General features: G+C 42.8%; 2 protein-coding genes across 5 annotated transcripts; both read left to right on the forward strand.

The window, feature by feature from the left end:
- The first annotated feature begins 710 nt into the window (after nucleotides 1-710).
- On the forward strand, nucleotides 711-14,558 carry ncoa6 (nuclear receptor coactivator 6). Of its 4 annotated transcripts, none has more exons than XM_064298597.1 (15): nucleotides 712-933; nucleotides 2,470-2,773; nucleotides 3,112-3,267; nucleotides 3,860-3,982; nucleotides 5,273-5,401; nucleotides 5,515-6,351; nucleotides 6,470-6,616; nucleotides 7,278-8,553; nucleotides 8,645-8,766; nucleotides 8,901-12,164; nucleotides 12,386-12,442; nucleotides 12,739-12,769; nucleotides 13,356-13,397; nucleotides 13,687-13,850; nucleotides 14,193-14,558. In XM_064298597.1, exons 2-15 carry the CDS (start codon nucleotides 2,518-2,520, stop codon nucleotides 14,240-14,242), a joined length of 6,654 nt encoding a protein of 2,217 aa, XP_064154667.1. In that variant the 5' UTR covers nucleotides 712-933; nucleotides 2,470-2,517; the 3' UTR covers nucleotides 14,243-14,558. The 4 variants fall into 4 exon arrangements, with proteins under 4 accessions (XP_064154668.1, XP_064154667.1, XP_064154666.1 ...); XM_064298596.1 differs by having other exon boundaries at nucleotides 2,473-2,773; XM_064298600.1 differs by having other exon boundaries at nucleotides 2,473-2,773; nucleotides 6,470-6,511.
- Nucleotides 14,559-15,665: 1,107 nt separating this feature from the next.
- Nucleotides 15,666-23,189, forward strand: zgc:114123 (uncharacterized protein LOC569174 homolog). The gene is made up of 16 exons (XM_064300260.1): nucleotides 15,666-16,424; nucleotides 16,597-16,625; nucleotides 16,750-16,929; nucleotides 17,386-17,562; nucleotides 17,818-17,880; nucleotides 17,965-18,126; nucleotides 18,440-18,520; nucleotides 18,683-18,812; nucleotides 18,934-19,052; nucleotides 19,265-19,310; nucleotides 19,567-19,688; nucleotides 21,397-21,513; nucleotides 21,604-21,671; nucleotides 22,107-22,134; nucleotides 22,251-22,378; nucleotides 22,649-23,189. The coding sequence occupies exons 1-16, from the start codon at nucleotides 16,169-16,171 to the stop codon at nucleotides 22,815-22,817; spliced, it is 1,875 nt and encodes a 624-aa protein (XP_064156330.1). The 5' UTR covers nucleotides 15,666-16,168; the 3' UTR covers nucleotides 22,818-23,189.
- Nucleotides 23,190-24,398: the final 1,209 nt, after the last annotated feature.

Genomic DNA, 24,398 nt, shown 5'->3' on the forward strand with positions numbered 1-24,398 from the left:
AAGTTGTGTTTTTGTGATTACCCCTGAAACATGAAAAAGCACAACTTGCAAGAACAACTTGTGAGGATTTCTGAGTTTTCGAGGGATATCCTCGCAAAACAACTGCAGCTAAATCTACCAATTGTACAAACAACCAGACTAAATTACTGTACCGGGGAAATATTTTATCCCAAAAGGTTAACGGTTTTATGCACGTCCCTCCTTTTTACGCTACCTTTTGGACGTCGGATGGTGGTTACTGGTTCACATCATGAAATCCTAAGGCAAATGAAACACTACTTTAAAAAATTCACTGTATTATCCATGTTGGCTTTTGTATACCGTTTTTCCTTTTCTTTCTTTGCAAACTAGGATTCAAGTCTTGTTATAAAAAAGTAAGCTGCTGAATTTTACCTGTATCCCTAACTGGTTATAAGTCAAAAGGAATATCGCATAGAAGTGTCCTACTCAAACAAAATAGCACCCTGTGGAAACTGATCTTTCCTGCGCCGATAATTATTTCACTGCGTTGAAAATCATCTTAACGATTGGCCGAGTTGTCTTCGACAAGTTTCGTCTTACTCAATTTTTAGGCAGCTGCCAGCCAATAGAATTCACTTTTGTTGAAATGCTAGGCGTTTCCGCTTTAGGGTTACGCAGATTGAGCAGCATGTAGCGTAAAGTGGAGACTTTATATGATTATGAAAAAAAATCTATAAAAATGTAAAATAGTGCTATTTGGCTCCACCATTTCTCTTGCATACTTTCACGCTTGTCATGATAATGGATGTTGCCAAAGCTTTCTGAGAAACTGGAGAAAAAGAAAGGGGTTCAAATTTATTCCGACTGGAACCCTCCCTTCTTCCAACCCCCCGCCCCCCTCCGTGTTGTCACAGTTGCTTGATCCGTGTTTTGTTAATGAACAGGAGGGGTTATTTCCAATGGAGTGATCTGGTAAGGGTTAATTTATTTATTTGTAGGATCAATTTTATTCAAATAAATCAAAAAGATGCAACGTTACTAACGTTACTTAAACCCCGCTATCCATCCACCGGCAACTGTACTTTCGATGTTTTACTTGATCACTATTTAGCGATCTAGCCAGTTGAGGAGCCGGTGTGTAGGCTAGCAAGCAAGCTAACCCTGGGCCTGCGGTGGATGGCTACTTAGCTATACCTCGGAAGTCTGGCCAGTTTTGAGTTTTAAAATTAAGCTAGGAAGATATGCATTGCAGAGGCAAACATACGGGATAGTTGAGGAACTGTAGATATATACATACCTAAGTTAACTATCTCCATACTCATAATACAGCTGGTTGAGTGGATTGTCAACGTTAGCTTACTGGCTAGCTAGCTACTCAGCTAAGGTTTAAGCGAGGAAATGCGCGTTCGCCATCCAAGTCGCTAAATGTCATTTAGGGGGTTTCGCTGCATCGCCTTCATCCGAAGTGCATCATGAAAAAGACACTGTAGTGGTCTTTTAATAGTCATTGTACTTAAATACATGTTCGTTCTTAATTTAGCCTTTAAGAATAGTATTATTCATTCGATTTCTCATAATTATAATACATTTCAGATGGTCTGTGCTTTTGAGATGGGTAGCTAACGTTAGCTACCTAGCTGTAACGTTGCTTCGAAATAACGTCACTAAGTTGACTATAAGCAAATTGAGAATGTGAGAAGGTATTTTTGTTGATAATATAAGGCTATAGATGTGGCTAGCTAGTTGACTAAATTCTACAGTAATTTATTGGGAATTGAATTACAGCTGATCAGACAGCCAACAATCTGGTTTGGTACCATAGATCACGATTTGTTATCGTTGAGATCACCAAGCTGTCTATCGACGTTAAGTAATCCATTTGCAGCAACTTCGCTATTATTGCATTGTAGTCAGCTTGGTAACTGATGCTGTAGACTGTACCGTTTACGTAACTTGACATTTACAGATTACAGCTTTTAAGTTCAAATGTAATTGGTAAACATTTTATTTCCAAAGTTTCCCATGCTTGACCTTTACCTGATATTGAATTGTGTGGATTGTGAAATACTCATGTCTAATGTTCATAATCCGAAGCTTTGTAATTTATAGTTCACTTTGAAAATTAGGCTACTTGGCTCAGGTTTGTTATTTTATGGATAGTTTGTTGCCTGATGGTGTCTATTGCTGTGTGTTGCTTTTATGTAGAAAATGGGTTTAACCAAAAAAAGTACATCATAACCACTGGTCAGTGATGCCAGGCAAGGAATCAAACGGATAACAAAATACACTAGAACAGCCCAACGGTGTTTTATATGGTACAATAGCTAGTTACTGTGTAGTCGTGTCTTGCCCTAAAATGTTAAGTGTTGTTTATGATGGTTGGATTGCGTGTGCGCCCTGATTCAACCTGTGAAAATTATGCGTCCTGAAAGTGGTTCTTATTGGCCTATTGGATGTTTTATTTTTTCAGTCGTACACACATCTCTAGCTAACTGGTTTTGTGCCCAGCAGGGTCAACAGTGTCATACCATACTTCACTGCCCTTGACAAGGAGCCATGGTGCACCGACAGGGACTGGCTAAGACTGAGGCTTTGATGGGGAAAGTCGCCCTCACGGGTGATCCCAAAGCAGAGCAGGACTCTGGAGTGGAGGATGAGGATAGTAACCATGGCAACGACTTTCCATATGGATCCCTTGCCCGGATGAAAGACTCTACCGTGTTCATTGCCTTCCAGGGAAATATGGAGGATGATGATTTCAAAGAGAAATTGGACAACATTTTAAATAATGTGCCTGATATGTTGCAACTAGGTAAGGATGAATGGGTGGCCTTTTGAGAATTGAGGTTGAATGTTTGTCAGTAACTTATCCTTTTATGTGCACATTTAGTGGATTCAGAACCCCCCTTGTCACATGTTTTTACAGCAAAACTGTTTGGGGAATACTACATAATATGGTGATGTAGAGATTATACCAGTTGCATTTTTCAATTCCAGTAAAAGTAGCCAGCCATCAAGGATCTCAAATGGACATACTTACCCTACAACCAGTAATCAAGCTGGTCTGACCAGTAATTATGTAAACTCGTGCACTTGCACCGATTTGAATGTCCACGTATTCACACCTTCTGTCTGCGCACCGTCTCCCAGACTCGGAGAGGCTGCAGCCCAAACGCGTGGAGCCATGGAACAGTGTGCGTGTCACTTTCAACATCCCGCGAGATGCGGCAGATCGCTTGCGCCTCCTGGCACAGAACAACCACCAGCAACTGCGTGATCTGGGAATCCTGTCTGTCCAGATTGAGGGTACAAACCAAATATGTAATCCATTAATACTGTACTCAAATTGGAAGGTTTAGCTCATACCAACCAACGTATAATTAGACATTGTATTGTGCTGAAGAAATTTTGTTTTTTATTATGGATGTTTGAGCATTTTATGCTGTTTCAGGTATTCCTGTTACTACTAGACTGTCAAGAGTTGTACTCTACAATATATAAAATAAGCCATGATTTAAAAAATGTACTGTGCTGACTGCTCAGAAGCTGAAGATTTTATATATATTTTAAATAGTAAAGTGGTCATGCGGATAGTCAGGAGCTGACCATGTACTTTTATAGAATGGGAAAATGGCCACCCTGCCAACCTTAGTTGATGGAAACAAAAGACCAGAACAGGCGACATAATTAGATTTGATTGTTTCGTTTGATTTATCAAAGTGGTTGCATGGTAATGATTTTCAAAATAGTAGTAGTAGTAATTAAACTATTATACAGGCTAATACCTGTTTTGTATGTTCAGATAGAAGTTAACAAAATGAGTAAATGCTACCAGAAAATCAACCGGTTGACTAACAAAAAGAGACTAATCTCTCTCTGCATGCTCTTTTATGTTCAGGGGAAGGTGTTATAAATGTGGCCATGGGGCAAAACCGAGGTCAGGAGGTCAGGGTGAATGGACCACTTGCTGCAGCCAATCCGATGAGGATGGATGTGGGTTTCCCAATGCAACAAGGCCCTGGTAAGGAATTGTATTAAGATGGTGAAAATGTGCACTTCATATTATTCTTTATTAGAGGATTAGCCTTAATTTTGTATTTGGGTCAATTCAGTTTTATTTATATAGCTTGCTTTACAGAAAAAATCAAAATGGAAAAATTTGAAAATGCTGAGCCTGAACCCCCAAAAAACAGCGAGTGATGACATAACTCCCTATTGGGGGAGAAAAAAAAACACGCAAACAGTAGCAAGAAAAAAACCTTAGTGGGAGGAAATCTGTGGTGGTACTTGGCTATAGAAGGCAAGCCCTTCCTCCACTGGCTGGCCCTATATCGGGAGTTAAGGTAGACTTAACAGTTATAGGAAGCTAGTGAGAATCTGTTGAAGCAATTTATCAAAGTGGAAGGGCAGGCTGACTTAATACATTCGCTGGTAAATTAGACAGTCCAAATCTGGCAGAAGAACATTTAAGTAAATGGACATAGGACATATTAATATGGAAAATAAGACAGGTAGTCTGTGCTTATTATTGAAAAAGTCTCAGGCAAATTATTTATGTCTAGGACTAGTAAGTAAAAGCACTGTTTAAATGATCACCTTTTGAATGTGCAAGCACCATCTATCACTTAACTAATGCACAATGTTTCAAATATCTGCTTTGTGACATCTTGTGGTTGTATTCCATTAGTTGTATGCAGTGTGTTCTATTGAAACACAATATCATGTTGTGAAAAGGCATGCTAATTTTAAGAATAGTGTGTTCTTTGAAAACAGGTTGTATGTCATGGTGCTGTAGTTCTTTACCCTGCTATACTGGCAAGCTCATACATGCAAAGCTTTATTAAGCTATTTATTACAATGTGCTGTTTCATTGTAATCTATAAGGAAGTTGCATCAATCCACCACTCTCTTGTGGTGCTTCCTTTATTTTTAGCAACACCTATTTTTTTATTTTATTGTTTGCCACTCTGCTGGTATTTTGCCTCCAGTTTTTTTAATGTAGAGTAATGCAAACTCCTCACCTTAACCTAGTGCAGTTACAAGTAAGCTTATTTTCTTATTTGGCAAGTGAATGCCAAAAGGTCGTAATTCCCAGTTGAGAGATGCAAGGTCTTTTTTGGCTTTATAACCACACATTTGAAAATAAGTGATCTCAGATTTTTTTATTATTTAAGAATTTCCCACGTGTTTCCATTTCTTGTGAGCAGTGACCTTTTTGAGATAAATTTTAGCCCAGTGAAATCATTGCAAACTGATGATACCCCTCCATTTTGGAAAATTGAAATTTTATGGAAGTTTTATTGACTCATAGGAGGCTTGCGGATGAACAACCCCTCAGTTCCAATGGGGCCCCAAGGGCCAGGCATGTCGGGTCAGGTTATGGTTGCGGGGGGCAGCGGGCAGATGCAGACGAGGGCTCCCCGACCTCCTTCCCAGACTGGTAAGAGGAAAGGAAGCAATGAGCACTTCTGAAACGCAGTACAGTATCAAATGTGTATTAGTACAGTTGCAATGTGCAGTTCATTTTGTTTTCTCCCTGTGATTTGCACTCAGACTCATTGGACCCTATGCTGTCAGGCCTGGCCATGCAGCAACAGCAACAGCAAGTTCAACACCCACAGCCTCCCCATGGCCCAACCCCCATACCTCCACAGGGTCACCACATGCAAGCCATGCAGGCCAGCCGCCAGCTCAACCCAGCCACACTGCAGCAGCTCCAGCAACAGCACCAGCAGCAGCAGGCTCAGCTTGCGCAGTTAGGCGGTGCTCGCCCCCCATTCACCCAAAATCAGATGCCTGTCCCAACTGGCTGGAACCAGCTGCCATCTGGGGTCCTGCAGCCCCCTCCAGCCCAAGGCCCCATGGGTACAGCCTGGAGGAAGGGCCCCCCACATGGTCAGATGGGACCACGTCCTTCTCTCGCAACAGTCCAGACACCAAGCCATCCTCCACCTCCATACCCTTTTGGCAGCCAGCAAGCTGGCCAGGTCTTCAACACCATGGGGCAGCAGCAGCAGCAACAACAGCAGCAGCAGCAACCAGGAAATCCTCAGTTTGCCTCACCCCAGCCAAAGTCGCTCCAGGGACCACAAGGGTTAGGTGGGCCAAGGGGGCCACCTCCACCTTCGCCCCAGTCTGCAACTCCACAGGGCCACCTCACTGCTAAGTCCCCTGTTTCCTCCCCTTCTCCCTTCCAACAAGGCTCTCCTGGAACTCCCCCAATGATGGGTCAGAACCAAGGCCAACTGGGCCCTCGTTCCAGCACGCCTCAGGGTTTTCCTCAGGCTGTAAGCTCTCCAGGTAGGGCGGTGCTGGGACAGCAGGGGAATGTGCAATCTGGGTTCATGGTTATGTCCCAGCAGGGTCAAGTACCCCACCCTGGAATGGGAGGTAGGTGTTTCAGTACAGGATACAAAAAAAAATATTACATTTGATTTATATAGTGCTTTCATGTTCATCCCATTTTGGAATATGTAACACAGAAACTAAACCAGCTCTTTAATTGCAGGCATGTCCAAACGTCTCCCCTTGGGGTACCCAAATGCACAAGGTAATCAGAACTTCATACAAGGCCAGTTGACACCCAGCTCAGCAGGGACTCCTGTGTCAAGCACCAATTCCCAGTTGCAGAGTAGTCAGAACATTCAACATACAGGTACAGTAAGCAGTCCCTTACAAGTGTGAATGCAGTGGCTTTGTAAATTATTACAGACAAGATGGTCCTATTACAGCCCTGACACAGCTGCCTCAAAAGCCTATGGCCTTATTTACATTTAAAGCCTGCATTTATTAATCAGGAAGTTTTCATTTCTGTTGCTTGAGCAATGTGTCAGGTGTGTCTCCAGAAAAGAGCATTATCAGCAAACGTAGTACAGCAGTGCAAGACCTTTCATGCTAATCTGATACCATAAATGCACCATGTAATACCATGGGTACTCACATCATGATGAGAAACTACACAATTTTCATGGTATTTCTAATACACAATCACTTGCTTGTCCGGAGAAAACATCTGGGTTAATCTCTCAAATGATTGGGCCATGCTGCTCATGCACAAGTTTAGCTGAAGATGAGGGTTTTATTGAAGTCTTCACATTCCAATAATTTTTCTGCAGATGTTTAGTTTAATTTATTAGTTTATTTAACAGGGACCTTGCACAAGATAGTAGTTGCATCAGAGTTAGCCAAGTAGCTAATTTGCATCAGTAGTCCCTGGGCAGGAACAGATGTGTTTATCCCTATAGTTTAGTTTACTTTACAGGGCTACCACCAATCAGTCCTTCTCAGTTTGTTGTTATACTGTAATTGTATTTCAGGTGTTCAAGCCACTACTTCAGGACCAAACCACATGCAGGGGTCCCATAGTCAGCCTAATGCTATTCAGAGCAACATGATGGGCATTCACAGTGGTGTGGCTAACCAACCTCCAGGAACCACTGCTGCAGGAAACATGGGGCCGTCCTCACAGGGTGTCCAGCCTCAGATGATGGGAATGCAGCACCAGCCCATCTCCTCTTCACCTAGTCAGATGGTACAAGGCCAAGGTGGGGGTCAGACAGTTCTATCCAGGCCACAGCTTGTCAACCAGGGACAAATGCTGATGGGTGGCCAGAACATGGGCCCGCAGCGAGGGATGACCCCTCCCAAGCAGATGATGCCCCAGCAGGGTCAGGCAATGATGCAGGGACATGGCCAGCTTGGTGGAACACAGGGGCACCAAGCAATGTTGCAGCAGCAGCAGAATGCTATGATGGAGCAGATGATGGCCAGTCAGATGCAAGGAAACAAGCAGTCCTTTGGGGCTAAAGGTCAGGCTGCTGTCATGCAGGGTCAGATGATGCGGGGCCCTTCGCCAAATGTGCAGGGTAATCTGTCCCAGTTCCAGACTCAGGTTACCCAGCAACAGCCACAGCAGCAGCAGCAACAACAGCAGCAGCAACCGCAGCATCTGCAACAGCAACATCAGCAACAGCAGCAACCCCAGCAAGTTCCAATGAATGGCAATCCTAACCAAGCCATGGGCCTCCATGGACAACAGATGAGGCTTCCAGGAGGCCACCATTTGGTTCAGCAGCAGCAGCAGCAACTTCAGCAGCAGCAGCAGCAGCAACAGCAGCAGCAGCAACAAAAACAACAGCAACAAGTTGTTCAGCAGCTGCAGCAACAACAGCAGCAGCACTCCCAGCAGCTTGGAGATGCCAGCGGAGGCACAGGAGAAATGGCCCTACAGCAAATGCTACCTGAAATACAGGCCCAGCAGCAACAGATGATGGTGGGTGGTCAGCACGTGCAGGTGGGCAACGGTCACTTCCCTGCCCACGGGATGCCCTTCAACCCCCAGTTTGGTGGACAGATGGGTATGGGAGGCCCATGTCCTCAAGGAGGCAATTTCCCAGGAAACAAAGATGTTACCCTCACAAGCCCCTTGCTGGTCAACCTGCTGCAGAGTGACATTTCGGCTAGTCAGTTTGGTCCTGGTGGAAAGCAGGGAGGTGCTAACCAGGCCAAGCCCAAGAAAAAGAAGCCCCCGCGTAAGAAGAAGGCCAAAGGAAATGGTGGACTGGTGGGAGAGCAACCCGACCACATTATGAGGTAAGAATAATATTTGTTTTGCATTTCGTCAGTAATTCTTGTTGTTGTTGATTGGACTGAAGGCATTCTGGGGTTTTGGCTTTTCCCACAGTGGTCTTGACGTGCAGCCACCTGGGATGGAGGATCCTGAAGCACAGGGCTTGAGTGGGGATCAGAGCACTGGAATGGACCCAATTGGCCAAAAACTCTCGGACTTCAACAACAGGCCATCAGGTGGTTATCAAGTTAAATAATAAAATAAAATAAATAATTTCCCTGCAGTTAGGGTGGAAAGTGGGTGTGGCTTTTATTCTCCTGGCTCATTTAGGGATGGAATTGTTCTTACCTTCAACTTTGCTGTCTTTTAGGGTTTCCAGGTCAACCAGGAGACCAAAGGACCCTGCAGCAAATGCCAGTTCAGTTCATACAGCAGCAGCAGCAGCAGCAACAACAACAACAACAACAACAACAGCAGCAGCAGCAACAACAACAGCAGCAGCAGCAACTGCAGCAGCAACAGATGCAGACCATGCAGGTACCACCCGGTCAGGGAGGGATGATTCCCCAAGGTCAGCCCCAGATCCATCAACATCAATTACAGCTACAGCAGCAACAACAACAGCAACACCACCACCAGCAACAACAACCACTACAACATCAACAGCAGCAGCAGCAGCAGCAACAACAGCAGCAACAGCAGCAGCAGCAGCAACTGCAGCAGCAGCTGCAGCAGCAGCAGCAGCAGCAGCAGCAACAGCAACAGCAACAGCAGCAGCATATGATGATGATGCTCATGATGCAGGAAGCTAAGAACAGGATGCCTGTGCCACAGGGTGGGCAAACACCCAGGGGCCTCTTAAATCCAACAGATGGGCAGAAAATGCCTGTTTCTCAGCAAGGCAGCATGCCAGTGATGATCAATCTCCAGGGGCATGGTGTCCCACCTTCCCCAGAAAAGGTCAGGGGAGGGTCCCTCATGGTCAACCCTCAGTTAGCTGGCAGTGCTCGGAGGATGCCAGTCCCTGAGGGACTCCAGGGAGGTCCACCACTCAGCTCAGAGGAAGTTGCTGGCATGCACGCCATGCAGGAAAGATCAGCCCATGAAATGGTTCAACAGACTGGCAGCAGTGCTCCTCAGATGGTCCTTAACCAAGGCCCTAACCCGCACCTGATAAAGTCGGGGCCTTCACCTGTCCCGCAACATCAGGGGGCGAGCCCTCAGCAGCAGCAGCAGATGCAGCCCCAGCAAGCAGGTCCTATGCCAGTCTCACATGGCCTCCATTTTCCTAGCGTGCCCACCACTTCACAAAGCTCCCGACCTAAGACCCCCAATCGAGCCAGCCCCAAGGCATACCACCACCCACTCACTCCCACGAATCGCCCTCCCAGTACAGAACCCTCTGAGATCAGCCTGTCCCCTGAGAGATTAAATGCATCCATTGCTGGGCTCTTTCCACCCAAGATAAACATCCCCTTACCTCCCAGGCAGCCTAATCTGAATCGTGGTTTTGACCAGCAGGGTCTCAATCCCACAACCCTGAAAGCTATTGGACAGGCACCACCTAATCTGACTTCTTTAACAAATAATAACAACAGTGGCCAGCAGACATTCTCTACAGGCAACAGCACAGCTGCTGTAAGTGGGAAAATTGATAAGCACCCCACTGGTGGCCCAACAAAAAGAACCAGTCCAGGCAACAGTCGGCGACCCAGTCCAGCCTTGAACCGTAAAACTACACCCAGTCCAGGGAGGCAGAAAGGACCCAAGATTGCCCTCACCTCTCCCCCACACCAGCAAACCATCGTTAACCCTCAAAACGTCATGGTTAATCCATCTCATGTCCTCTCTAGCCCAGCTGCTATTTCACCAGCTCAGCTGGACCTACAGCAGGCTCAGATACCTTTACAAGGTATCCATTGTAATACCCCTGAAATTAATCAAGTAACCTCCGTAGAGCAGCGTCAATTGGTCCAGCCTCAAAGAGATTCTCCGCTGTCAAAGCTGACTAGCTTGCATGTCTCCCAGGAGCTTAAAGTTGTGATGGAAGAACCAGCAAGGGATGCATCTGTGACAGAGAAGGTCCAGGCCCAGGTGCCAACCCAACAGGAACCTAAATGTAATTCTTCACTTGTACTCAGGGAGGCCCCAACCTCTCTGAATCAATTGCTGGATAGTTCCTGTGCCTCTACAACTCCCCTGAAGCATACCCAGGACAGTTTCCCTGAAGGAAATCAGAGCCAGGGAGAGAGCCCTCGTCTCTCCATGGACCCAGAGACTCAAAGAAATTCAAGCACTTCTCAGAGCTCTGAAATTGGTGCTCCCCCTATGCCAAACGACCCAAATGACCCGAAATCTAAGCTTAGTCCAATGCCAAGTCCCAAATTCAACCCAAATGCCAGTCCCAACATTAAGATTAACGTCAGTCCTAATACAACCTTTAGTTCTAGTCCCAACTCAAATGTCAGTTCCAGTCCCAATCCAAACCCCACCATGAACCCAAACTCTGGCCCTAACTCCTTGGCAAATGTTTCTGCAGTCTTGCAGAGGGCTTCTTCATCTGCCACCATCTCTCCCAACCAGATCACTGTCTTTGTTACTTCCAACCCTCTCAGTTCAGCCACCACAACCTCCCACGTAGCCCCTGCTTTGGTTTCAACTGTAGTTACTCTTCCTAATAAAAATATTAGGTCTCAGGAGGGGCGGCAAACATCGACTCCAGCTGGTGCTAACACTCGCCCCGCCCAGTTCCTCACCACCCCTGTGTTCATAAATTCCATCTTTCAAGTCCCTGCCTCTTCCATGCCTCCCAACACAAATGTAATGTCCCAGCCAGGAAACATGGTGGGACCAATTCAGATGTCAACAAACATACCAGTCGCACCAGCAGTGACTACAGCCCAGCCCTCCCCAGGTAACACGGCGAGCAGCCAAGCCGGTCGTGCAGTTGTTGGACAGGTTCAGAGACCCTCAAGCCAGACAACCACCATGAGTTCACTGCCCCAGCCTCCTCAACAGCTACTCTCTGGGACCATTAAACAGGATAGCAGCTCTACCGAGACACCTGTGCTGAAGTCAAGCCCTGTCGGTCAGCCATCTCCCCGCCCCAACCCCCCCTTCTCCCAACCCCTAGCATCACCTCCTATCTGCTCCAGCCCAGGAACTGCTGTTAGTACCCGGGGGAGCCCTCTGTCTCCAACAGCTGCTTCTGCCAAGGGCAAACCAGGGCAAGATATTGTCTCTAAGAGAGGCACAACTGGGTCTGACCCTCTGCAGAAAGCTAGTGGCCCGCTGACTCAGCCCCTCGAGGCCAGAGCACAGCCAGAGCAAGCTTCCGGGAGCACAGCCTCTCTGGAGGCTGCGGATGGAAATGTGGCCACGGCCCCTGTAAAACCCCCCACTTCTTCCGTCTCCACCCCCACCCCTGTCCATGTCCCCACTCCTTCCGTTTACTCTCCAGCTGCCCCAACAAAACCTGGGCCTCCTAACGCATCAGATGGCTCTCCAGCAACAGCAACACCACCTGACCCCAAGGGGGGACAGAACCCTACCACAGTGATGGAGATCAGCCAGCCAGCTCCACAGAATGATGCACCTGAAGTCGTGGGACTGCCTGAGAGTAGCCAGAGTGCTGGTAAAGATGAATTCACATTGTTAACATAAATATCCTCAGGTTCCATACCATTGGAATAATTCTTTGGCCAATGGACATGTTTCTCAATTAAATGCAGAGTTTGTGTACAGGTGATGGGTTGTTTAAGGTACAGTATAGCTGATGAGCATCATATGGTAATTTTATTTTTGCTAAACAACCTTGCTTCTGTAATGTTTTTTTTTAAACCATTTTCCATTCAGTGTCGGTTCAGTCTGAACCTCCACAGCAAGAAGGAGGACCTACTTGTGAGAAAACTGGTAAGTTATTGAGAGCAACTCAAAAGCATGATTCATATTCAAATAAAAAAGTGGCTAAAACAATGCTATGGATTTTTACAGCTGTGTTTACTGTGGAATAGCAGAGAAAAAATATTTACTTTTATCACATTAAAATTATTTTTGATTCATTTTCATTCTATGTAAATATGATATGGAACAGAGTCTTGTTGCAAAGTGCTGGAAAAGATAAACCTGGAGAGCTGTTAGTTTGAGGTCTGGATATAAATACTTTTATTTAAAGTAGCGGTTCATATTATTTTATTTTTTCTACACAGGAGATGAAGCGGCTACTGTAACTGAGCAGGGGTAAGATGTCCTGAATTTATTTCAAAATGAATGAGCTTAAGCTTAAATTAATCAAAGTAATGTTGGTGTTGTGTACTGTTAACCTTTCCTCCTTGTTTTGTTGATTGTATCTGGTATGTATGCAGTTTTGTACATGGAGGGAGGAACATGGAAACATGGGGGACACAAGATTTTAGACAGGCTACACACAATAACAAAAGACATCACACATCAGAATGATATTATGCATCTTATACAACACATATAGTCATTGATTTTAATTATATATTCCTTCAGAAGATTTAAGCTTTTGAGAAGTTGAAATGGATAAACTTAATTAATTCAAGCCGATTTAGTGAAATGTGGGACTTATTGAGCTTGTGTTGTACACTGCTTGTTTTAATCAAAACAGAGGTCAACAGAACTTCTAGAGAAATGGTCTTTCATAAAAGTTACTTCTCAACTATAACTTCGACTTTATTTTCAGTGGCATTTCCAGAGTCTAGGAGGCATTTTGGGAACTTTGATCAGACTGTCATCCTCTCACTTGAATCTGTCATTAAAAACATCACAGTATTTTACTGCTGTTTTTCCACTTCTATAACAGATTGGTAAAGAAAAGAAAGACGCCCGTCAGCCTTGTCTCAAGGTATGTATGTGTGTTGCTTGGACGTACACACATGATGTCAGCTATTTCCAATACTGTTGAGTGAAGACGGACGTAATCTGTGCTAGGCGGGGAAAAACAGCTAAAAGACGTCCCAGTCAGCACAAGCTGGAGAGCCATTGAAAAGCAGAATAACATTTCAAACAGATTCATAAAATGACTAAATAAATGCCTGGCAACACCAAGGAAGGCACAGGTAATGACTTCAAAATGCCCCTGAGATCACTGCACTCTTGCTGTTCTTAATGACCCTCCTGGCCCTGCTCTTCAGGGGAGCCCCAGAGAAGGTGAAGGGCCCAAGCCGGCGCAGTTCGCGAGCGGAGAAGGAGTCCGAAGAAGGGGCCACGGTTGCACTGGAAGCATCTGACAATGGGCAGAGGAAAAGGACAGCAAGGCCAGGATCCGCCTCCTCCACCGTTGCCACCACTGTCAAAGGTACTTATGCACGGAGTCTCACTCTCACTAGCATATGCTCACTACTGGAGAAGGGCTTCAGAAATCTTAGAAACTCATCAGCTCATACAAGCCTTCATCTAAGACTAAGATGCTCAGATCAGTTTGTGCTATCAGTCTGTGAATCTTTTGCTTTGAGGCAAAGACTTAGTGCTTTGTATAAGGTGCTCTGTTAATGTATTGCTAATTTTATGATAAATTGCATTATGTATTGTTACACAGGCCTAGAAAAAAATGCGTATTTTGCTAAGGATATATGAAATGCAACAAATTGGATTTTATTGAACTGGTGCTTTGATACCTCTCTCTCTCTCTTTCTCTCAGATGCAAACACCCCCAGTCCTACACAGGCCAAGCGAAGGAAATCAAAATGACACCTGTACTATTAACCTGTGAATTGTAAATGTTTGTGAATTATTTTTTTGCCTTTTCCATGTGTTTTTTAATGGATTAACCATGTACAGATAATTGTTTTAATAAGAATTATGATATTGGTGTTTGTCTCCCGCTGCAATGTGAGGTTTTATTTAGACAGTTTTTTTGATTTTTTGTTTATGTTTCAAATGCTGGATTAATTATGTTTAGGTGCCTGGTAATGAAAAATGTCACGTCTGTATTGTATAATTTTGTCGCAAAGCTGAATTAAATTTTCTACTACTTTACTCCTGTGAATAAATGGATGAAGCCGGTTATGATTTGTTCAACATCTTTACCATGATTCAGATTCTGGGGAAGAATTCAAGGGTTTGGCAGTGGAGGGATTAGAATGCACACAATAATCAATTCGGTGTCAACACATTTGCTGCAATTAATTGGAAAAGTAAAACTTGTCTTGTATTTATTAGCCTTGTTGCATTATAGTCTGAACAGTACTTTCTTGTACTGTCTTTCTGGTTAGGGCAACTTTTCAAAATCTGCTAGGCACAATGGGGTAGACGACTGAAAATGTCATTGCTCACTCTGGCCTCATGGTGTCAGTGAGGTTTAAGTTTTTTCACTTACATTCATTCAAACATACATATCCAGTTTAAGGGCACTTTCTATTCAATCAAAGCTCAACTAATGGAACTAATACTGGTTTCATCATAAATGTATTCAGAAACATCTTAATTTATATCGTCGTGGTTATCATTTTTCATTCATTTGAATGGAAAAACGACAATTTGAATATTTTTGCTTTAGTCTGATCTTTTTCCACTGAAAATGATTTTACATCATAAATGTCTTCAAACATATTTTCATTCACTAATTTCAGTGATTGTTTTCCATTTTGTTGACATAAAACCCAAATCATAGCCTGTGTTTTGCTTTCCCCCCACTTGAACAGATCCGAAGGTTCTCACAGAAGAACTGCGTAGCGTTGGTTTTATTTCTCAACCACAAAGACGGCGACTATGTTTTTTTAATGAAACCTACTTTTCTTTTCTACACAGGAAACAAGCAAACATGGTACAGGATGGAAACACATTTAGTGTTTAGTTAATGTGTTCTAATTAAGAGAAGTAATAGGTTTAAATGAGCCTAGTCATGATAGAATAGGCCTTCATGCATTTATTCTGATCGTTGTTTTCATTTCTAGAAAAATATTAAATAATTAGAATAAATAATTTAAAAAATAAATATCCTTAATGACCTTAACCTTAAATTCAAATAGTGAGTTTATTCAATAGTGTTATAATTGTCGTGTAGTTTAATCCAATACATTCTTTAACACAATATTTATCTCAATTGCTCGTAGTTTCAAGTTCCCGGTAACATCTGAAACCGTTCGGACTGTAGCCCATGGGTTTCCATAGGATACAGCCCACTTCCCAGGAATTAGGCTGCGTGGACAATTGCAACTGAAAATACAAATATATGCACGCAAGAATTACTGGGCGTTGTTTCCACTTCACCCTTTTAAAGCCAATTTATTTATGTAGCTAGCTTTATTTCGATTTCCCTACGTTAATAAGAAATAAATGTAGCTGCATCGCCAAGAGATAGGCCTGTCTTTGATTGCCAGCTCCTTGACTCTTTCAGCCCTCGCTATGCTGAACAGGTGTTTGATATTCGGCTAATCAGAGGCCCATCTGTATTCGCCGTAAATTTTAATTCACGTAAAAAAAACGTTCCAGATCTACAGAAGCTTTAGCTGGTTACACGGAACTTGAAAAATTAATGTTCGAATAGGAGCGCTCTTAAGATTCTGATTGTATTTTAAAATTTGAAAGCAAGCTTGGCCTATCAAAGGCAATACTTGGAAAACAAGACAAAACAATTTTACCAAGATACATTCTAACGAATCTACGCCATTGTTAATGGAATACCCCGTACATGTCACTGCTGCCGGTCAAATTTCTTTCAACAAAATATTGGAGCTGCAGGCCCAGCCTATAAGCGAAGAACAGGCCTGGGCACTCTGTTACCAGCTGTGTACCCTATTATCTGTAGATCAATATGGGAGAAGATGCGAGTACTACACGTCCGGTAGAATGTTGCAACTCCCTGGAATAAATAACATTTTACTGATGAATGACGGGAATGTTTGTCTCAGAATGGATGACAGCAGCACAGGTAAGATTACCTTTATTTCAGTATTTCAAATCAGAACTCATGGCCTTTGCACTTGCTGTGATAATTCACTGTAAAAATGAAATGTTGGCAGATATAATAAGCTTAAATTTGGACACTAACTCTTGTTTTCTAATTTAAAATTTTTGAAGTGATTGTGTTTTTCATCTTTTAGACTACTTTGCCTTTGAGACTGAAGATGAGGTAAATTATGTTCATATTTATTCCTGTTATATTGGAGAGAAATTCAACTGATTTATGTGGAACATTATTCCTTTTCTCATGTCCTCCTGTTCTTTCATGCCTGTGATTGCATTTTCCCCTGCAGATGGTGGATTACCTGGGAAGGCTGATCTACTCCTGCCTAGATTGGGGTCTGGATAGCAGTGTGGAGAGGGAGCTAAATGAGACCCTCGAGGTTCTACTGTGCCAGATGACCAAGGTGAAGCTCAGCCAGAGTATGCAGGAGTCCTTCCAGCCCTTGTGTACATTCTCTGAGGTCATCCAGGTATGTGCCCTTGAGTTTTTTTTTATCTACCATGGGGTTGACCTGTCTTAGGTTGTGCCATGAAAGCAATCTTCCTGACTAGCTCTTTGTGAATCAACAGAGGGCATTTTCTTGCCATCCTTTTATTATAACGACAGTGTAACATACTGCCTTTTGAATGATTTCCTGACTGTGATTCCCTGACTGTGGGTAAAATTATCTTGATTTTATTAAATTTATACCCCTTGTGGTACTGCATGTTGTAGCACACATCGAAATCCATGAATACATATGGAATTACATTATGATAAAGCACATGCCTAATGCATATATGGCCAGTGGAGAAGTGAATGTGTGAAGAGAAGCTCTTAAAGGGGATGAGTTAGAACTGTATTTACTACTGTAGTTACTGCTGTATTTACATTTTCCCATTACGCAATGTTGCCTGTGAGATTCAAACCATGGTTTCTCCATCAGGTCTGTGAGAACCGTCTTTATGAACCGGCTCAAGCTGCACGTCACTACAGAGCCACCTGTTCAGCACTCTTCTCAGAGACTTTGGAACTGTGCCAGTACTTCCACAACGTTCAGCGCAAAGATGTAAGCTATGATGGGAGGGGTCTCCAGCAAGAAAGTGTATGGGGTGATCTGACTGTAGGGCAGTATGCTGTGGTTAGATTAATTGCACCAATCAGTGATGAAAGTTACATTGGCTGTGTTGTTGCTTGTCCATAATTTGTGGACCCAGCAGAAACCAAATGGACTCTATTGATTTATGGACTCATACTTGAAGCCAAACACTTGCTAATTGATGATATAAGGCCTGCATGAAGTAACTTTCAAACAGCTAAACCCTTTGCAAATGTATTCAGTTTTATCACTGGTTTATGTCATGTTAAATATTACTAGGGTCTGCAGAAGCTCATCATTGAACCAGAAACAAGAACTGTTTCTCAGGATGCAGCACGCTGGGTAAGCACAATACATGAGATGAGACAAAGCAGTAGATTACTTATTACCTTGTGGGTGGTCAGTGCAGCTCCTTTCCTCCCCTAGGTGTTTTCATGGAAGCACTTGATAGAGGACTTAATCAGAGGGGTAGCACTCAGGCCAGTGGAATGGTTAAACATAACTGCTCCCCTTCCTGTTAAGCGCTCTCCTTTCCAGCAGCTCTTGGATGACATAAAGCTCAAGAGGTACACGCTCCGCAAAGTCCAGGTGAGGCACCTATTGGCTTTCCTCATGTTTCAGGGCAGCGGATTCATTGTCTCACGTGGATCTCTGTTGGAATTTTGATTTACAAGGCCAGCTGTCTGAACACAAATTCAGACTGTCCCAAGTCCCCTTCACATAATATCCCTAATGGAGCATGTCAGTTTTCTCTTCATCCTGAGCTCATTATGCACATAAGGCTGTGCGTTAGTGTGATTTTTATTGACGAAAGGCACGACATTGCTAGCTTGATGCATATGTGCTTGAATGCTGCCTTCTTGTATTGCCTCATATTGCTCTCTCACTATTTTACATATAGAGAATTGGAAAAACATATATGGCGTCTGGACATCACGAGGCTCTCCTGATGGCCATCTCCTCAAGGCCAAAGTTGAAACCTGTGAGTTTTAAAGGATGTCAAAGTCTCCTCCTATGTGAGTAGGAGGGGACTCGTTCACTTCACCTGCCACCTTGTTGTGCAGGACGTTATACTGCGTGATAACTTGAAGTGATCCATGACTTGGTTAGAGATTGGTCGTGTTTGCTTGTTAATCTTCTGCAGGTTTTGGAACGGAAACTAAAGACACGGCCCAAAGCAGAATCCAGTCTCCATGAGCTGCTGATGGGGGAAATCCGAACAGCTAACCAACAGACACTCTTATCTTCACACAAAAAGCGGTTTTCTTATAAAGGTACCTTATGTGCTATATCTTTACCCCCATCATCTTTGTTTCATCCTATTCTACAGATGTTGATGCCAGGAGTGATATTGATTTTGGGTACCCCCCATCTTATGTTTGCTTATCAACGTAGATGAATGTTTCTCACCCCTGAGCTGTCCAATTCCCTATGGTGAGGACACCACAACTAAAGACGACTCCTACCTGTTAAGCCCCATTCCAACACTTGACCTTCAGGAGGCAGAGATTGAGGTGGAGTCTGGCATGAGTTCTACTGACTTCACTGTTCTTTGAGCCTGCTAAATGTGGACACTATATTGGAAAGGGAGTAGCAAGTTCTTTGAAGCTCCACTGAAACTGAAACTAAATATTGAGCTCTAACCCCCTTCTGTGATGACATCAAACTTTGAATTGAATATTTTTTTATGGAATTGTATGTAAAGGATGACCTCTCTTTGTGGTAGGAGGAGGCATGCAAAGAGAGAGTATTCCAGCAAGTCAACACTAGAGGTATAAGGTTGCCAAAATGACCTCTGCCACACTTTGTTGTTTTACATTATTGCTTGATTTGTGAATGCCCTTTGCTGGTCTATGTAGTATAGATTTTATTCTCTAGAAATAATCATAGAAGGATATTTACTAACGCACTTCAAACTTTGAATGTGCAACCATCAGATTTCACGCACTGTTCCCACTACAACATTGTGTTGTTTCTAATGTCAAGGAACTGGGAAAATCACACCTGTCTTGGATTTTTTTCCCACAGTGGATCCAGAGTTGAAATTCCTTCCTTCTCTCTCATCTTCGCCACTGGACCCCTTCTGTGGCTCATCAAGAAGAAAATCTAGATCCTGTTCACTTGGCAGCCACCTTGAAGTCTCCAAGCCAGTGTGTTACTTTTAATATCTATTTCTAGACATTAGGGTGTTTACAGGGCAACTAATCCTTTGTGGGTTTTTATGCCCCCAGCCTTCGTAGGAGGCAGGAGGGGCATTATGTCAAGGCCCCGTCTGCCCATCCGTCGTCCGTCAACAATTAGGTTTCTGCTCATTTAACAGAAAACACCTTTGCCAATCGGGCTGATTTTTTGGTGGTGAATTGGACTTGACCACACAAAGGCTGGCTTCGATTGGTGATGCCACCGCTCATTCAATATGGCTGCCACGGCCGCCATCTTGAATTTGGTTTTCGTAATGGAACTGGAAATAGAATAACCACAAATGATCACAGGGATGTATCCACTGTACCATCCATCAAATATCTATTCAAAGTAATGTAAAGAACTATAACACCACACATTTCAATTCACACCTAAAATCTGCATTGAAAAAACACCTGAGGATTGTATGGGCGTGGTCGGGACTGCCCTGCCACCTCCTCCCTCAACTCTTCCCAGAACATACCACACACAAGTAAACAAACACATCTTAGCGTGGCTACATCTATCTATCGAGAATGGCAGAGGACGTCATTGGCTGCAATTGCAATCGGTCAAATATATGTATGAGAGGAGCCTCAACCGGGAACAGCCACAGCGAAAAGTTTTAGGAATTTGGCCACACAAAGAAGGCTGGTTATAATTTTGGAGTCTGTCCAGTTTTCTGAAATGGTCACTGCACAAGTGGATGCGTGCACTGGTCATGCTAGTGTAGCCATAGCTTTCCAAAAATGCCACCCATTTCTTTTGAATTGTCATTTTTAGGAAGTTGAAAAACATGACACCATAGTGTTACCCTTTTCCTCATCCTCTTTGTTTGTGCATCCAGGGAGGACACATTCATGGGGTAAAAAACAATGCTTGCAATGCAAAGTGAGGCTTGATGACGAAATGAAAATAACGACACAAAAACTATAGTTCTAGGGGTAATACAACTAGCCTAACTAGCCAACTAGCTAGGTACCACCACCACAAAGGGATGGAGAAGGAGAAAGACTGGGAGAGCGATAAGGTTGGTAGAATGATTAAGAGTGGAAATGCAGTGAAATAACTACAGCTAACCATTACAAAGATCTATTGTTAATATAAACAACGATTCTCTATGGCAGGGGTCCCCAATCCTATCAAAAATGGGCCGGTGTGAGTGCAAGTTTGTGATTTAACCTAGCTCTAAGACTCCTGATTCTACTCATAACAGTTTTCATTGAAGACCATGATTATGTAATTAGTTGAATAGGGTGTCTTGGTACTGAGCTGAAACAAAAACCTGCACCCACACTGGCCCTTTTTGGATAAGATTGGGGACCCCTGTTCTAAGGCAAAGAAGTATTTTTCTCAGACAGAATACATTTATTTGCCTCAAACTATGGGAGGAGATGTGCAATGAGACGAAGACATTTATTGGCCATGATGTCATGAAGGACCTGGACCCAATAACTCAGACTTTGGTAATAAATTGAACTCCACCCATTTAATCTCAACCAAAGGAATAGATGGAAATGTTTAGACCAGTATAAGTTGACGTTTCAATAAAATTGGTTCCTTGTAATTCACAGATTCAAGGTTACTTAAGGAAATTATTTGCTGGCTACATAAAGTTCAGAGATGCAAATGTTCCCATGCCAATGTATTTTAATGGAAGCCATTGTTTTTTTTAAGGAAAGGAGCTGTGCCAAGGTTAATGTTCCCCTTACTATTTCTGATGTCATCAAGAGGCGCCAGACTGAAATGAAGACCTTGAAAACTGTATACTGTGACAGACTCAGAAAATGGAGGGTGAGGAAGTATCTAAGTTGTCATTGTGGCTCCCTGACATCTCTGATAGTTAACATAAATTTAACTTATGTTTTCATTGTCATTCTGCAGGTATGTTCAAGTTGTTCAAAGAGAAGCCTTTATTTCACCTGGCATAACTGTTGTTTCCTTTGCAACCGGTAAAGTACTCCCTCCACAATGCACATTCCAGCTTATAGGGATGCCTAGTTGTTTTTCAACACACATTATACTTTAATAATAATATTTAATATTGTACACACACATTACTTTAACATAATTGACAGTCCATTTAAAATATATTCTTACCTTTTCACTGAAGTTTTTCCTTTATTAAAAAAAGGTATAATTTATTGACTAGACCACTGGAGAATAATTCTCTATTTTACGATTTACAATTTAGTCATTTTGCTTTTAGCCAAACAAGGAACAGGACATTTACATGGTAAGACCTACAGATGAGCAAAAATTCTATCATCCTTAATGTTGCAGCATCATCTGGTACAGTACACATTAGTATATGGGATGGGCTGTCTGAGAGCCTTCTGTTTATGTGCCTTTTAATGAATTTGAGCTCAATTCTGATTGTCCCACAGGGTTGTGTGCCCTGAATGTTGCATGAAGGTAAGTGCAGTTCATTCTTCTTTCAAACTGGGATGAGTTAAATGCTATTCTGTTCTCACACTGTTGCTTTCTGGAATGGCTGTCTTTACACAACCCAACCCTGGAACATGTCACAGATGAACCTGCCCTATAAGTGGTGTGTGAACTTGCCAGTGAGCTTTTTCAAGAAGATTGTGTTGAACAAGGACTGCGAACAGGATGTGTCTAACTTCTGGAGAGAGCGCTTGATTTGGGAACATACCAGGTTATTTCAGGTTATATTGTTTCACCTAACCTATTGGCATCAGACAGTACTTGTGCATTATTGCAGGGTAATGCTTGAATATTTGAAAGGCAACATTTAATAAAAATTATTGCCATTTAACAGGAAGGCCAATGTTGGAACACATTGCAGAATTTTGATGCTTATAGTGGGGACCTCACATTGTGCAGAAGGAAAATAGATCTTAATTTGTTTATATATCCATGTTGGATTCAGTCTTGATTTTGTGTCTCCGGGTTTTTGTTTTTGAAGGGTTCCTCTTGTCCTGGAGTCTCCTATCAGAAATGCATCCCCCCTGCCTGGTTTAGCCATGAGAGACTGGTACAGCCAAGACATATGTACAGAATGCAAGGGCTTTCTGCTGGAGGCCTGCGATTCTGTGTTCCGCCTGAGGCCTATACCTAGCTCCAAGGAAATTTGACCAACGCTCTCCCAGGATGTCTGAATGTTCCCCTCGACCGCTGCACCACCCAAACACCTTTTGCTTTGCCGTCAGGCTAGTTTTTCCCACTTTTGTGTAGACTTTTGTCACCACCTGCACCATCAGCACTGTTCCTAAACCAAAGCAATATTTCCATTCACCAAGGTGATCTAGGGTTTGTTGCCACCATTTGTTTAAGTATGTTGTTCAACTGTGTGTATTTATTTAAATGTGATTTGCACAACAAACTTAAAAGCCCAAAATCCTCCTCATTGTTCCACAAAGTTCTCAGTTCTATGTGTTTTGCATTTTATAACATTTAATGTGATTTTAAAGACATTTCTATAATCAAATAAATATTCCTAATATAGAGTTTTGGGAATTTGTCATTTTTCTGTTTTAATGAAGCACAATGCCCATATAATTAGTGATTTAGTGTTGACCTGACATATTGGGGAAACACACACCATGCTGGTCCTTGGTTGTGAAAGTGAGTGATGCATGCATACCAACCTAACCTAGCCTATAATCTTCCAGAAGTCATGAGGAAGGATTGTAGGCCAGAGATTTGAAATGGTAATATTAGTTGCTTAGCAATTCAGAAATGCAATAACACTTTATGTAACAGCCTTAAATGAAAATAAATTAGATCTAGTTTTTCCACCTTAATTTGCTCATGCTGAAAAAATAGTCAATTTCTAAGAACTGGAAATATAAATCTTTAATACCTGGGTTGTATAAATGTGTACATGCCTCTGAATTTCTAAGAATTTGAAATATAAATCTTTAATACCTGGGTTGTATAAATGTGTACATGCCTCTGAATCGGTACATGGCGGAAGCTCCTTTTGCTCAAATCAGTTTGGGTAGCTCTACCAACCTAGACTTAGTTTGGGCAATACTTGCCCATTCCGAGATCCTGGAACCACCATAGTATATGTATATCTTTTTGACTCAATCTTGGCATACTACAATTTGCTCTTTTATATCTGCTCTTTTATACATATCCAAAAAAAGATCTATACAGTAGCTATGCAAATCTTCCACATATTTTTGCTTTTTAAAGGAGAAATTGATGAGGATTTGTGTAATTTCATGGGACAAGAAAATTGTTATTCTTATCCTTGTTGAATCAGCCCCTCAGGAGCATACATAAGGATATGCACAAGCTTTCAGCTTTCGCTTGAACTGCAAAATGTTTGCACCTGGAACACATTCTACATTCAAAAGTACTCCTGTATACATGCTGTTCTTCAGTGAGCGTGCAGTGACCCGCTAGTTCAGAAGAATTTAATGGGATGTTGTTCAGATGGATGCATGACCCATGGGTGCACCTAATTATCTGATTGTCCGGAGCCTACTTGTATAGAATCTAACAACTTTGACTATGAAGGATGCAATGTCTGCCAAGCACCCATTACCTGTTATTTTGTCTTTACCTTTCAGGTTTATTTTGCGTATCAGATCAAATTAATCCTCATGCAGGTATTATGAATGCATGTGTGTGTAATCTCTTTGATGTCCAATCAATCCAATTAATTGAAAAAGCAAACTTCTAAAATACACTGCTGTGGAAGAGTA

The sequence above is a fragment of the Anguilla rostrata genome, chromosome 11 (genome assembly GCF_018555375.3).
Source record: "Anguilla rostrata isolate EN2019 chromosome 11, ASM1855537v3, whole genome shotgun sequence".
Lineage (NCBI taxonomy): Eukaryota > Metazoa > Chordata > Actinopteri > Anguilliformes > Anguillidae > Anguilla > Anguilla rostrata.

What these genes read in the sequence shown, in the direction of transcription:
- zgc:114123 (XM_064300260.1), top strand. Translation starts at nt 16,169, where the DNA reads ATGGAATACCCCGTACATGTCACTGCTGCCGGTCAAATTTCTTTCAAC. An exon ending in CAAGGCCAAAGTTGAAACCT is followed by an intron (nt 18,521 to 18,682) that starts GTGAGTTTTAAA and finishes AATCTTCTGCAG; the next exon opens with GTTTTGGAACGGAAACTAAA. An exon ending in GCCCTGAATGTTGCATGAAG is followed by an intron (nt 22,135 to 22,250) that starts GTAAGTGCAGTT and finishes AACATGTCACAG; the next exon opens with ATGAACCTGCCCTATAAGTG.
- ncoa6 (XM_064298597.1), top strand. Translation starts at nt 2,518, where the DNA reads ATGGTGCACCGACAGGGACTGGCTAAGACTGAGGCTTTGATGGGGAAA. An exon ending in CAACCCGACCACATTATGAG is followed by an intron (nt 8,554 to 8,644) that starts GTAAGAATAATA and finishes CTTTTCCCACAG; the next exon opens with TGGTCTTGACGTGCAGCCAC. An exon ending in CTTCAACAACAGGCCATCAG is followed by an intron (nt 8,767 to 8,900) that starts GTGGTTATCAAG and finishes GCTGTCTTTTAG; the next exon opens with GGTTTCCAGGTCAACCAGGA.